The 15511-nt window shown below is 32.3% G+C and overlaps 1 protein-coding gene across 1 annotated transcript; it reads left to right on the top strand.

Annotated features, from left to right (window-relative positions):
* Positions 1-6531: 6531 nt before the first annotated feature.
* On the top strand, positions 6532-10286 carry LOC114742080 (PLASMODESMATA CALLOSE-BINDING PROTEIN 3-like). The gene is made up of 4 exons (XM_028930341.1): positions 6532-6777; positions 7127-7363; positions 7530-7563; positions 9588-10286. Exons 1-4 carry the CDS (start codon positions 6726-6728, stop codon positions 9952-9954), a joined length of 690 nt encoding a protein of 229 aa, XP_028786174.1. The 5' UTR covers positions 6532-6725; the 3' UTR covers positions 9955-10286.
* The last annotated feature ends 5225 nt before the right edge of the window (positions 10287-15511 follow it).

The following is a 15511-nucleotide window of genomic DNA, read 5'->3' as shown; positions in this document are numbered from 1 at the left end:
AAAAAATTATTCTAAAAATACATTACTTCCTATCCTAAATATAAAAACTAGTAAGAGATTCAATTTAATAATTAGTGTAAAAACTCAATTTATTATATTTTTAATATTTATTTATTTTTCTCCAAAATAATTCATATAGTGATTTAAAGAGTTTCTATTCACATAATTAATAAAGATATTCAAGTTAAAAATACTCATTCATTATAAATAGTTAACTTAACTAATTTTTTTAATATTTGTAAATTAGTTATATATCTTTTATATTAAGGAACAGAGGAAACATAACATTTTTGCAATATATTTTTATTAAGAGTAATTATCCAAATAAAACAAACTACTTTTAAAAAAATTTTACATAATTATCTTAGAAATACAAAAATAAATAGCGCTCCTCTGGTCTTTAATATATGAGCTAATTAGGGAGTTAGTGTTGGTCCTATACATAAGAACTATTTCACATAAATGTTTATCAATTTTTTTCTAAGTTAATTCTATGGATATTCTTCCAGTAATAATCAGGTAGGAGAGGGAGAAAGGAAATTAAAAAAGATATTTATAATGTTTTGGAAAAAACATATCATATTAACTAATTTAACTAACATCCTTAATCTATTCAAATTAGTTAATCAGGTCTTATATTAAGAAGCGGATTACTAGAATCAGACGAGCTTGTATACTTTTTTTCTTTTCCTTTTACTACTTTCTGTCCTAATTATAAAACCTTGTTTGCAATCTACAAACGGGATTTTATAATTAGGACGGGAGGTAGTATTAAATAAAATGATGACTTTGATTGCGTAAAAACATGCTGTGTATGTTGTCTGGGTTGGTTTTTTTTAAGTAGCTTTATGTTAAATATTATGTCCTGTTCTTAATATAAGACTTTGTTTTACTTTTATTTTGATCGTAAATACTACTTCCAATCCTTAATATAAGAATTTGTTTGATTTTTATTTTGATCTTAAATATAAGATCCCAATCCATTTTGTCTTTCATATTTATGTATTTTTTCCCAAGGTAGTTCTTTTAATAATGATAGTTTTAGCCAATACATTTGATTAGCAAAGATATTTTAGAAAAAACAACACCTATTTATTACAAATAACTAACTCAACTTCTTTCCTTAATCTCCTCAAATTAGTCAATTAGCTTTTATAATTAGGACCAGAGGTAGTATAAAATCCCAATCTATTTTGTTTATCATATTTATGCATTTTTTTTCTAAAGTAGTCATTCTACTAATGCTAGTTCTAACTAATACACTTTATTAACAAGAATATTTTAAGAAAGATAATACATATTTATTACAAATAACAAACTTAGTTTATTTGTTTAATCTCTTCAAATTAGTCAGCTAGTTTTTATAATTAGGATGGGGTTAGTATGTGAAAGAAATTTTGTTTTTGTTTATTTTTTTTATTAAGTTTTTTTTATTCCCAGATTCCTCCAAAATCCATGTCTAATATTTTGATGCCGAGATGATTCTTCCAGATGTATGTTAATCGCCTTCATATTGACATGCTTGCCTGTTCGTTGTCTCGTGCACCGGAGCGAGAGTCGTTGAAGCGTCGAACTTCAGAAGATTATTGGTGCAAAGGCCATAATACACCGTACACAATTATGATTTTCTCAGCCTTTCTTTGGTTGGCTATTCAAAACCTCGCCAATTGAGCGGTAAACGAAGAAGTAGATGCAGCAGTGCTTCAAGCCCATATTGTTAACTTGTTCTAAATTATTTTGTGGCAAAAGAAGCAGGGTCAATGATAAAAAAAGAAACTGAATTTTATAAATACCAAACAAAAAATATCAACAGAAATTTGTTGTTATTTACAAATTCAGACTTGTCAATACCAAATAAAATTTTATTACCAAACTTGATTTAGGATTTGTAATTTTCAGCTTCTTTTTTTTTGTCATTCTCCTAAAAAAAGAAGTAAGCATACAAGAAATTTTTTGTTTCATAAAGTGCAAAAACGACTTTTTTAAGAGTGTATCCAAACTACCATGAAGATGGTTTACACGCATTTATGACTGCAGGCACGAGAGGGAGTCGCCAAAGAGCCGAGTTGACCCTTCTAATTTGGACCTATAGGTATCAACACTTCACGTAAGTACAAAACTCTCATTAATGACTCATCGTATTTTATAAATTACGGTTGAAAATTATAAATGAGCCCAAACTACACAAATTCTTTTCGCATGATGTAATCTAGTTGAATGTCGTGGCCTGAACTTGATAGGGAACGTGGAAAGAATGTCTGTTAAACAACCGTGATATGAAACTGGGGTTTTGAGGAGGTGGCGCAACAAGGCGCTGAAGAAGTTCAAATTTCTGAAAAGCTGCTCGGTTTGGTGAATGGGAAGGCATGGGAGAAAGGGGTCGTGATACACACACCTTGATATTTGTAATTAGGTTTGCAACAAAATGGTGCCTCTAGCAACTACCAAACCACGTATGATCTCATGCACTGTTGTTTTTTTTTTTTCTTCCTTTGAATTAAAAATGTAGACATTGGTGGTTAATTTTTTTTATAAGCAAAAATATTAAGATATTATCAAATACTAAATGTTAACACATTTCTTAATAAAGATTTAAACTTCAATTTATGACATTGCAGAAAACTAACTTAACGAGAGAATAGTTCCGGACTCATGAGGGAAAAAATATAATAACTAAAACATATCAACAACGACAAAACAGTTTACAATGACAAGTTTTAATATAATTACTACTCATTTGTCATTAAAAGTTATTGGTAATATTTTTGTAATTCTCCTTAACTTCTTTCACTATAACCAACTTTTGCTAACCATTGACCGTTAAAATTACTAATTGAATTGAACTCGTTATCTCTCCTTTATAAAAGAGTTTGCGGCTGCTGGCTTACAAAACCCGTGGACATGCGCTACCAACTTAGCAAGTAGCAACCTTGTGACATTGTTACTATCACTGACACATAAAACCAAAACACAGTGATCGACGTGTGTAGCGGGCACATAGTAGGGATGTTCAATTTGTCCCGTCCCGGTCTCGGTCCCAGTGAGTTCGGGACTGGACGGAACGGGACAAAAAAAATTTAGGGACAGGACAAAAACCCGTCCCGTCCCAGGATTTTTTTTTTTAAATTATTTATTAATAATTATTATTAGATTATTCAATTTATTTATTAATAATAACTCTTATTTTTATGGTGATTTGTAGCTCTTAAGTTGTAGTATTATCTCAACAAAATCTCCTTCCTCAATAAAATAATTCATAAAGTCATTATATAGTGTTTTTTTTACGATATTTTTTTTTACAGTATTATTTTTACACCTTTTTTATGCTATATAATTAAGCTTTCTACATAATATTTTTTTATAATGTTTTTATCTTTAAAAGCCCAATAAAAAATAAGTATTATAACATAAAAAAATTCATATAAAAAATTATGGTATCTTTTTTTTTTTTAAAAAAAGGGGGAAGCGTGACGGGACGGGACGGGACACGGGACAAAATCCCTGTCCCGTCCCTGTTCACCGGGACGGGACTGGGACGGGCCTGTCCTGGTCCCGTCCCGTCCCGTCCCGTCCCATGAACACTCCTAGCACATAGCATCCAATCATATGCGCTTATTGAAGGCTGGAAATTTTTTTTTTTTGGTATCTTTAATCGATTTTCACCTTAAATTCATGGGGTGAATCTTGATCAAAAGAATAACCACTGTATCTGTGTTCTTGTTTCTTTTATTTACTAATAGTACCTCCTGTTCTAAATAAGAGTTAATTGACTAATTTGAGGATATTACAAAAAAGTTAAGTTAGTTATTTGTAATAAATAAGTGTGTTTTTCCTAAAATATCCTTACTAATCAAGTGTATTAGTTAGAATTACTATTGTCAGAAATACTACCTTAAAAAAAAATATAAATATGATAAACAAAGTCAACTAAGATTTCATATTTAGAATCAAAATAAAAAATAAAAAAGATATTATATTAAGAATCGGAAATAATATTATTTAGTATTTATAAAAAAAAAGGAAAAGGTTGCTTCGGAAAGAGATGTACGGCAAGTAGGAGGGTAGTTGGTGTCTTTCCTCCTAGAAAGTTGAGGACAAAATTGACCGTTCATTAACAATTTGGGGTTGGAGATCAGTAATTAATTTTCACAGCTCTCTGCTGCAACAAGCTTTAACATAAATTGCACAAAAGTTAACGAAGTATACACTATGACAGGAACGAGTCTCTGATAATTTTTCCTTGCACCCAACCGAACGGCCCTGCAATTATCGGCCCTGTAATTATCCCTCACGTAAAACCAAAACATAAACACAGTAAACAGCACGCAGAGAGCCATGTACATTTGTTGTTATTCCAAATCATGGATCATTTGTTTTACAGGCATTCATTTGTTATTGTTTTACTTAGATTATGCATTCTTAGTTTTGTTGCACCATCGTCGATAGCTTCTCAGTGGATCTCTTATCACAGCTTTTGGATTGCGGAACTGCTGAGGCCCTGCTTGGCATCTCATTTTAAGGGTGTGTTTGGATGAAACCAAACCGTGGTTTGAAAAAGTGATTCTGGAGAATAGATTCTAGGGAAAATAGATTCTGTGAAGAATAGATTTTGTAAAAAAGTGATTTTGAGAAGTGAGAGTGTTTGGATAGTTGTTATTAGAAGCACTTTTTATATATACAAATTACTAAAAAAAGACATAAGTTAATATGATAATTACAGAAAAAATAGATTTTATGATATATTTTAATTTGAAGGAATAAAATTGTTAATAATATGTTTTTTACCAACATAATTAATAATACATAAGATAATATAATTAATAAATAATTAATGTATATATATTTATAAAATATAAGATTAAATATATTTATAAAAAATATGTTTATAAAAAAAATAACAAGATACATATCATATAGGCCCTCACACTCTTCCTTTTTTCTCCAAAAGCAAAAAAATTTTGCTTTTTTCAAAACCATGGTTTTGGTTTTTGGAAGGGGTGTTTGGGTAGATTATTCCCCAAACCATGGTTTGGGAAAAATGTTAGCCAAACACCCTTAAAAAAATCAAAACCATGGTTTTGACTCTAAAACCATGATTTTGGAAAAAGCAGAAATTTTTTACTTTTGGAGAAAAAAGAGAGAGTGTGAGAGCCTATAGGATATATATCTTGTTATTTTTTTTATAAATATATTTTTTATAAACATATTTAATCTTATATCTTATAAATATATATACATATTAATTATTTATTAATTATATTATCTTATATATTATTAATATATGTTAATAAAAAATATATTATTAACAATTTTATTCCTTCAAATTAAAATATATCATAAAATATATTTTTTCTATAATTATCATATTAATTTATGCCAATTTGTATATAAAAAGTACTTCTAATAACAACTATCCAAACACTCACACTTCTTAAAATCACTTTTTCACAAAATATATTCTTCCCAAAATCTATTTTTTTCAGAATCTATTCTCCAGAAGCTATTCTCCAAATCATGGTTTGGTTTCATCCAAACACACCCTTAGTTGAGGTAAGATTGAAAAGTTATATATAAATCATGTGAAACGGTCGTAACTATTTGGCTAATCTATCTCTTTCACTCATCATCTCTCTGTTTTCCTTTTTATTGCTTTGTTTTGGTGAAATCTCTCGGTTTTCTTCTATCCAGCTGGTTTATATGGGACCAACTTCTGATCCCTGCCCCTTTTCTGCATACCGGGGATCCATTATTGTCGCTGAGGTTTTCAGCAAGAGAAGATGATCAGAAAAACCCACATCACAGTCCAAACCAGGGTCATTATTTATGGCCCGTACAGTTCAAAGCAACAATGAATCAGGCGGGCCCCACGGAAGTAAAATTTCGCATCTGCATCATATCCACCACCCATGCTCTCGTCTTTGCCCGCAGAACTGTACTTTTTCACTGTTTGTCCGTAAAAAAGAATTTGTGATTCAAATATCACTGTATCAGTACTAACTTGAAACATCAGGCTTTACATTTATTTTCTCTTCACGTAAAAACAGGTTTTATATTTAATTATTTTCATTAACCTTCCAGCTATTTTGGTGAATTTAGACTCCTAGACCCTAGGGAGGGGTGGTCAAGAAAAATGTTTGAACTTGTTCCCTCTGGTTCGCTTTGGATACCGAAAGTCGTAACACAAATGACAAAAGCAATCGAAAAAGGATACAACAGGGACACATTTTCAGAGGTCAGTTCACTGCTTAAGGACTCACACTGGCAAAGCTTTCGCGAGTCCCAGCGAGACTGTTTCTGTTTCGTTCCTTGATATAAGGTAAAGAAAGGATGGAGCGTGATTAAAAAAATAATTCACTAATTATTTAATATAATTAATACTAACTAGTATTAACTAAGTATTATTAACTTGCAGTTTATAGCTTGAATTCGAAACTACCAAAAAGTTGCCACGCTACGCCCACAAGTCGACACTAAACGGGGCCACTATCACGCCACCGTTCACAACTTTACATCAATCTCCATATGTTTTATATTTGTCTTCATATTCTTCACCACTCTCATCTGATCTCACCTCTGTCAAGCACCCACCACCATTGTTCCCTCTTCCTCTTCTTCTCCCTCTCTTAGCTGCACCACTCTTTCTGTTCTGCTCAGTATCGCTAACAACCCCTCTCTATCTCACCATTCTCTGTTCTGAGCCGTTCTTCTTCCTCTAGCTAGCTAACATGGCTGCTCTAGCTCTTGCAGTGCTTCTCTTGGCCTTCTCTGGTTCCACAAGTACGCCTTCAAACTGATTTACTCTCTTTCATTTTCCCCCTCTGTCTTTTATTTTCCCCCGTTTGAAGCTGCAAAGCTACACTTTCTCTTTGTGGGTTAAAGATCTTGTCTTTCTTTTTCTTTTTAACTTACCTGATCTGTTCGCTACTATATCTCTTTCCTGGTGAGGGGTTCTGATAATTTTGATCTATTTCTTTCCTCTTCGTTTTGTGGCAGAATCTTCAAAGGCGAGACCTTTGCACTTTCTTGCTGCATATTTTTGTGGATTGGCCTTTATATGTATGTAGAGGATGTGTCTGTGTCTGTTTCAGGGTCAGTGTCACTCACATTTTCTCTTTGATTTTGAAAGGTGCTAATTGGTGTGTTTGCAAAGAAGGAAGTGACACAATCCTTCAAAAGACACTGGACTATGCTTGTGGAGCTGGGGCTGACTGTACCCCCATCCATCAAAACGGACCTTGTTTCAACCCTGACAACGTTAGGGCTCACTGCAGCTACGCCGTGAACAGTTTTTTCCAAAGGAAAGGTCAAGGCCCAGGGACCTGTGACTTCGCCGGAACGGCCACCGTTACTGCATCTGACCCCAGTAACTCTTTAAACCCCAACTTCGTTTTTCTTCTTTCTTTACTTTCCCTTGATAATATGCATTGCATATTTTCTTTACTTACTAAAGAACCAAGAAGAGAAACTAGAGCTACCTGGGATGACTCTGTTTTGAAGTTTAACGTTTGTTTTGTTGTTGTTGATGACAGGTAGTTCTGGTTGTGTCTACCCTTCAAGCGCTAGGTATGTGTTTTGATCTGCAACTTTTTTTGGTTTAAACTTCTTTCATTCCTTTTTAGCTTGGAATGTGATTCTTCCAGCCTTTCGATCCAGCGTTCTTATGTTCTTTAATCCTTGGTTTGATGTGGGTACCTGATCCAGGTCTCTTTCTTAAATTCCATGAATTTATTTTGCACAAAAGGGATCTTTTTGAGGGAATGGGGTAGGGAGGTTTGGGATGGGCATATTCGCAGCTTGTAAAGCTTGTAGATTTAGGCTTTTTGCCATTTGATTTTCACATATAGCTTTGTGATGTTGGAGATGGCGATGTGGGCTATTCGTTGGATTGAAAAGGTGATGCCATGAGATAATTATTATAGCCGTGAGGGTATTCGGCCACAGGGAAAACACTGGTTAATTTCCTTGAAAAAGATGACGTCCGGCAAAATAATAAAGTTGGAACTTGAAAGCGGTGGTTTTTTTTTTTTAAAAAAAAAAAAATTCCACAAAAGCGGTGGGATTTTATATTTTCGCATATTTGCTTCTTTCTAACATTCTAGAGGCAAACGAAAAATTTCATAAGAGCCAACGGGAGCTTAAAAGTATGTGTAGTAAAATGTTTAGTTTTAAAAATATTTTCATACTTTTTTATTAGACGTTTTTCATTTCTTCAGGCTAACGGAATGGGCATGGAGTTTCAATAAAAAGTAGTTGAATTTCGTAATTTTATTATAATATTTTTTTAACCACCGCTTTTACTATAAAATTTATCTCCCCTCGTCCTTTTAATGTGGCCCCGCGGGGATGAACAGTATTTTTAACTTTTTTTTTTTATTTGTCACCGCCTTGAAATTTCATGACTATGCCCCATACTGTCTGTTTATTGATGAGCATGGCTGTTGCAGCAAGACTTTTACATCATTAAAGATTTGCAATAATTGGGATTCCATACCTTTTTGGTAAAGTGTAAAACCTCATTACTATTAATAAAAAGGCCATCATTACAGCTCTTGTACACTAAAAAGGAAATTTAAAAACCAAACGGAACAAAAACCTAGTTCAAAAGGGCATCATTACCACAAAATTTAAACTTTTGTTATGTGGTTAAAATTGAGCCCTTATCCAATGCTCTTTATTTATTTGCCATTTGGTAAGTAGCAAACCAAACCAAACCAGGTAGATAGATGTACGTTTGCTTTGAAATCTGAGCTAAAGTTTAGAGAAAACGTCCTTGTTTTCTTGGTTTGTGTGGTGACTAGTCTCTCTCACTGCCTCATATGGGAATGGGAGTAGCAGCCACTAGCCGGGACTTGGGTCCTCTTTTCTTTGATTCGTCTTGCTTGCCGCACTATCTCATGGGGATGTGGGCCCCAGATTCCCTAGGAAGAACATTAGCGAGACATATTGACCCAAGATAATTACATTATACTATTATAATCACTATTTATCATATGAGCATATGAGGTAAAGACTTTTCAAAAAAACTGTCCGTAATATTTGCATGTTTGTGCGTTTGTTTGTTTTTTTTGCTCATGTACAAAGATCTGTGGTGTATTTGAATCATCTTAGGTTGGCCTACATATATCGTATTCATTGGTTTCTCGTCTATTGTCGTTTGCTGGAATAATGTTTGCCTGGAAATGACTTCAAACCAGTTTTTAATTTTTTTTCCCCTGTCTAAGTTGTTTTCCACTGCTATCTGTTGTGTCTCTTCTTTGATTTCTGGAAGTTAAACATCGATAGAAATTTGTTTTTGATGGTTAAAACTCTTGGGCCTGAACTGGTTTTCTGGTTATGTAGAAAAGATTTTCCATGCTCATAAAATGCTTGTTCTTCATAATTGAATTTACATGTTTCTGCTCTTCTCCTAGCTTCTCTGCCTTCGTATTCTTTACAATTCATGAAAGACACGAGCTAAGGTTGCTGATTGGTTTGATCCTCTCCAGCAATGACAGCCTTATTATGCCACAACATACAAATTTAGAATTACTGGCTTTTACTGTTTTTAAGTTCCTTGATTGAGTTTGGACATTTTTTCCTCTAATCAGTAATGCAGGCACTGGTACAGCCCCTACAACTGGGACAACCTCACCAACCACAGGCACAGGCTCTCCTTACACCGGTGGGACTGGGACTGGGACTGGAACTGGCACTGGCACTGGCACTGGCACTGGCACTGGGACAGGAACTGGAACCGGGACAACCACCGGCTCAGGCACTACCACAACAACGGCAACGCCTTATGGTTCAACGCCGGGGGTATTAGGAGGGATTGGCAATGGCATGGGACCTACTGGAGCTGGCATGACCACTGATGACACTAGTGATGGGGGGCTGAGACTTGTGGGCCATATCTTAGTCTCTGCATTCTCAATCCTCTTCTCAGGCTTCATGATGATGATGATGAGGCTCTAGTGGGCGGGGCTGGGAAATATTTGAAGGATGAGAGCAGTGAGTGGGATATGACTCTGGCCATCAATGATGGGGTTTACATGATGCTGTGTTTTCACTGTGCAGAAGTGATTAACTAGGTGTTGAACTTTGAACTTGAACTAGGAACATGAGGTCTTTATAAATTAGTTTTGGGTTCTGTTATCTGCTACCTCATGGGCTTTTGATTCTTTTCTGAGTAGTAGTGTTGCTTATGGGATTCTCTTCTGTTCTCTCTATTTTTCCAATTCTCTTCATGTACATCTTCTGGATCTTCTCTAAGAGGTTAGTTAATTACTTTGATAAGAACTTGGTCTCATTCCTTGGCTCTTTTCTTTCTGTCGAGGTGAATTTACTAATCAGCATGGGGCGCCAATGCATTTCATTTTCGTTCGCCTTTTTGAACAAGCTATTATCTCTGGTTTGTTTTCTCGGGTAATAAAGATCCATAGCTTTTACTTTCAAGGGGACAGATAGGAAGTATTAAAAATAACAGATTGGGGTTGGGATTATAATTTGAAAAAATTATTAAAATAGTATTTAGTATGAATAATTGTTTGTTATGTGGAATTAGACAAATTTATAAAGGTAGGATTAAGGAATATCATTTTTTTCTTGTGGTATTTTCTAATTTATGGTATTTTTTAATCTTATGTATATGGGTTTGATGAATTTCATATAATATAAGAAGTAATTTTTTATACTAAATGCTTTTTTAATAGATTTTTTTAATTGTAATCCTAATTGTAATTTCTTATTTTTAATGTTTCTTACTAAATGTAGTTTTAGTTCTTTCAATGAAAGAGCATTTTATCGTAGAATTCTGTACATGAAGTCTCAATTGCTGCTCATTTGTGAACTCGCAGAGTTGAAACTTGGGAGTAATTATACATGTATTGTTCCAGCGTCTTGAAACTTCGAGAACACATTTTGGCTGGATCTAAACACTAGTAATGTCAATAATTAATGCATAAATGCAGCATGTTAAGTTAGTATTTTATATTAATTTGAGTAATTATTTTATTACTACTTTCGGTTTCAAATATAAATCTATATTATGAATTAAATTTAGTATTTATTTATTCAAAATCTCAGTATATACACACACATATATATACACCAAAATATATTGTAGCAGAAATCTCGAAGCACTTATGTATAGCTTATTTTACAGGAAAATTACAATGAAGTGTTAAAAAATATATTTACAAAATTTTTTTAATGATAATTGAAAAGAATAATAGTTGAGAAGTTGTCATTTTTAACATCAAGAGCTTGTTTGGGTAACACAGAAAACCATGGTTTGGGAGCCAAATCATGGTTTGGATCCCAGATTTGCCAAACACGTAGAAAAAAATAGAAACCATGATTTTGGGTCAAAATCATGGTCTGGGACTCAAAACCATAGTTTCAGAAAGAGTAAATCCATTCTGCTTGTAACTCAAATTGGAGAGTATGATTGTGCCTGTCAGAGTAGATTTTAACGATAATATGACTTTAACACTTCTCAATTATTTGTTTATAAACATATTTAATATCATATTTTATAAATATATATACACATATTAATTATTAATTAATTATATTATATTATATATTATTAATATTTTGGTAAAAAATATATTATTAGTAATTTTATTCCTTCAAATTAAAATATAATATAAAATCTATTTTTTATTTAATTATCATATTAACTTATGTTTTTTTTAGTAATTTACATATATAAAAAGTACTTCTGATAACAACTATTTGAACATTCTCATTTTATCAGAATTACTTTTTTATAAAATTTATTCTTCACAGAAATCTATTATCTTATGAATTTATTTTCCAACGGCTATTTTTCAAATCATAGTTTGGTTTCACCCAAACACCCCTAAAACTATGTTTCGAGATATTTTTAACAATTATGATTTTTTAGGACTTTACACCCTATTTTTAGAAAAAAAAAATGTAGAAATTTAAATTTTTTTTGGGTGAGATTTTTTCATGATTTGATGGCAGCCACGTCACGCTGGACAAGTACGTAAACAGGAAAAGAAGAACAGTCTAGAAAATGGAGTCACATGTTAGACAGTGTGAGCGGGAGGGCCACTACTTATGGTATTTGGGAGAATCTACATGAGAAATGTGTGACTGTGTGGCTGTTCTCATTTGGCTGTTGCGTCATTTTCGTGTCACACAAACAATATAAAAACAATAATGATATGCAGAATCCCCATTCCAATTTTAAATTCTGGCTTCTGAATATCTATGCATATCACGTGCTGCACCATTTTTATTTTGTCTCCTTTTAAGTCCTTCATATCAGCTTCTTTTTTTTCTTCAATAATGCCACTTGGTTTTAGAAAATCATATCATTAAATTAGGCTCCGATTACTAGCCAAGATGGATTATGAGTGTAAAATTTGTCTGGGCACAATTTTTTTCACATATAAGATTCAAATAGGAAGGTCATGTTAGACTTTGTAAGGATTTGTTTGAAATAAGTTATAAGCAACTTTCTACTCATAATTTACGGAATACTAAGTAAATATGTTAAGAGAATTTTGTCTCCACTTATGTAAAAATAATTATAAATATTTAAAATAAATAAATACAAATAAGCCCTAAGTAATATAAATAGAGTTAGATCACATATGATGAAATATTTCTAATGATAAATTTTATCATACACAAGCACTAAAGTTTAAAACTTTGCATAAAGGGGACAAATATTAAACTTAAACTAATCTGTTGCCCGGTATCTTGTTTTGGTGATCATTTTGAATGTCTATAATAGTTCAATTTATACCGTTTCACAAGTGGGAGCTGAGCTGCGCTTGTACTGAAATCTTGTCTGCTTGCTTACGTTATATAGAAGTAGATGTACGTGCTGTTAAGAATTTAATATCACGATTCTCTCTCTCTCTCTCAAAAAAAAAGAAGCTATTTTCCTGCTCATTATGTCATTTTTTAATGAATATACATGCATGCTTTTTTGTGTGTGAAGGAGACAACAGTAATTAGCCATACAACCCTTAATTATATTATTGCATATCTTAATAACAAGTATCGCAATTGAAAAGTGTGACCACCTACTAAAAAAATATAGGGCTAAGGTTCAAATTCTAGAATTTTTTATTCAAGAGTCATGTTGTCTTAGAGTCTCTTTAGATTTAAGATTGCCCCGAAAGTATTAAATAGAGCAACGTTATCCCTCACAACTAAAAATACCAGCAGTCAATGTTTTTTTTAATGGTCACTCTTAGCTTTTTAATGGAATGATGCAAAAGATGACATTGAATCCCAAAAAAAAAAAAAAAACCTTCGAAGCAACATCGGTTTTGAGTAAAAAAACTTTTAAAGCAAATTTGCAATTTAACCCAAAGATATATTACCAGCAAAATTAGAGAGCTTCACAAGGAATTAAACTGTTATATATATTTGATGATGGTATGTCCAGAAAGACGAACAATTGATTTGATGAACTGATCCAACAAGCCCACCATTCCATGAACGATGCCTCCATTGGTTGATGACTAATATGATGTAATGAACTTCATGTTCAGAGTTGGTTGTTTCCTCATCTACATGAAAAGAAAGAAAACTTTAACGGCTTGATTCATTTACTATGTTAGCACAGTCTCTGTTTGTCTGTCTATCTGTAATGGAATACGCACATGGTGTGTTTATAGGCACATGGTGTGTGCGCATTCAGTAGTAATAGTCCATGATAGCTTTTGATGCTCTTTTCGGTCCCAGCAACCAATATCTTCGAATGTGAGTGCCATTATGACCTAATCTAATCTAATCTAATCCTTCCCTGGACCTTTCACGTTCATAATGGCATCCATTTCCTGACGCCGCCTTTAGTCTGTGAATCTTGCCGGTGCTGCTATGAGCGAATCGGCAACCAATAATACGAATGATCGATGACCCACATAGACAGCAAGAAGAGACTCGCAGTGCAAGTTACAGCGAGAACCGTATTTTGCACCCTTTTTTCTCCCCTGAAATTGATAACGGATGACCCAGAAATTTTTCCTTTTTTAACGTCGCGGCGGCTCACCAGGTTGGCCCAAAAAACTGAAGCTCACGCAGGCATAAGAAAGCGTTTCGCGCTCTCAGCTGGGGATTCTTTCCGCTCCAAAATTTATACTAACTCAAAAGATGAATTATAAATAGAATCAGAAGTACTATGACCCTCAGACTCCAAATGCAAATATGAAACGACACGTGCACTTAATTAATTATCTAAATATAAGAATTATTTCATATACTCTTCCACTCCTTGATATAATATCCATTTAACTAATTTGATTAGATTAGATAAGTTAGTTAATTATAAGAAATGTGACATGTTTTTTTTCTAAAATATCATATCATTTTTTTTTTTTTTTTCCTCTTTTACTTGATTATGGTTGAGGGAACATCCATAAAGATAATTTAAAGAAAACTAATAAATATAATAAATGAGTCTTATATTTAAGATTAAAAGCAATTTAATAATTGGATTTTATATTAAGGACCAGAAGAGTAATTATCAACTATTTTTCCTTCAAATTAACCATGTTGATGTTCACTCAACAATAATTAAATAGAAGAGAGAAGGAGAAATTAAAAAGATAGTGTTTAAAAAAAACCCTCTTATATTAACTAATTCAACTAATATCTTTAATCTATTTAAATTAGTTAATTAAATCTTATATTAAAAATAAAAAATAATCAATTTTAAGTTTTTAAATTTCTTTAAAAAAGATGATAATTTATTTTAAAGTTTGCCAATCAATATCAGTTCTTTTGATACCAAAAAATAAAGAGCAAGCTATGGAAATGCATGGCATTTATTGTGTATCACTAAATAAATTTGATTTATTGTTCTCACACAATTACTTTTTAGATTTAAACAACTTGGATCTTAATATTTCTCACTATTCGTAAAAAATTTACTTACTTTTATAATTTATGAAAATTTTAATTCAATTGCCATTGCTAAATTTTGGAATATTTATTTGTATCGATATTACTGATTACTAATTATACGTCATCTTAACATTCAGAATATGCATAATTTATGTCACCAGAAATAATAAAAACAGCAAATAAAATTTGCTATGAATATGAAAAGTTGTGAAATAATACAAAGACCTTTTCTAGTCTACGTTATCTCTTTTCTAATACTTCTATTACTTTTCAAGTCAGTTTATTTCACAACAAAATTATCACACACCCACGCTGACAAGACAACGCTGACAAAAATATAATACTCTTCCGGTCCTAATTATAAGACCCAATTGACTTATTTGAGGAGATTAAGGAAGTAAGTTAAGTTGGTTATTTATAATAAATAAGTGTTGTTATTCCTAAAATATCCTTACTAATTAAGTATATTGGCTAAAACTATCATTATTAGAAGGATTATCTTGGAAAAAAATGCATAAATATAAGAGAGAAAATGAATTGGGTCTTATAATTATGACCAAATAAAAAGTCAAATTGGGTCTTATAATAAGAACCGGAGGAGTAATAAGAATTCAACTTGATGAACTTAATCACAAAA

Source organism: Neltuma alba, unplaced genomic scaffold, assembly GCF_004799145.2.
Source record: "Neltuma alba isolate B1F8T4 unplaced genomic scaffold, ASM479914v2 tig00003633_pilon, whole genome shotgun sequence".
Lineage (NCBI taxonomy): Eukaryota > Viridiplantae > Streptophyta > Magnoliopsida > Fabales > Fabaceae > Neltuma > Neltuma alba.
This window is presented reverse-complemented; position numbering and strand designations above follow the sequence as displayed.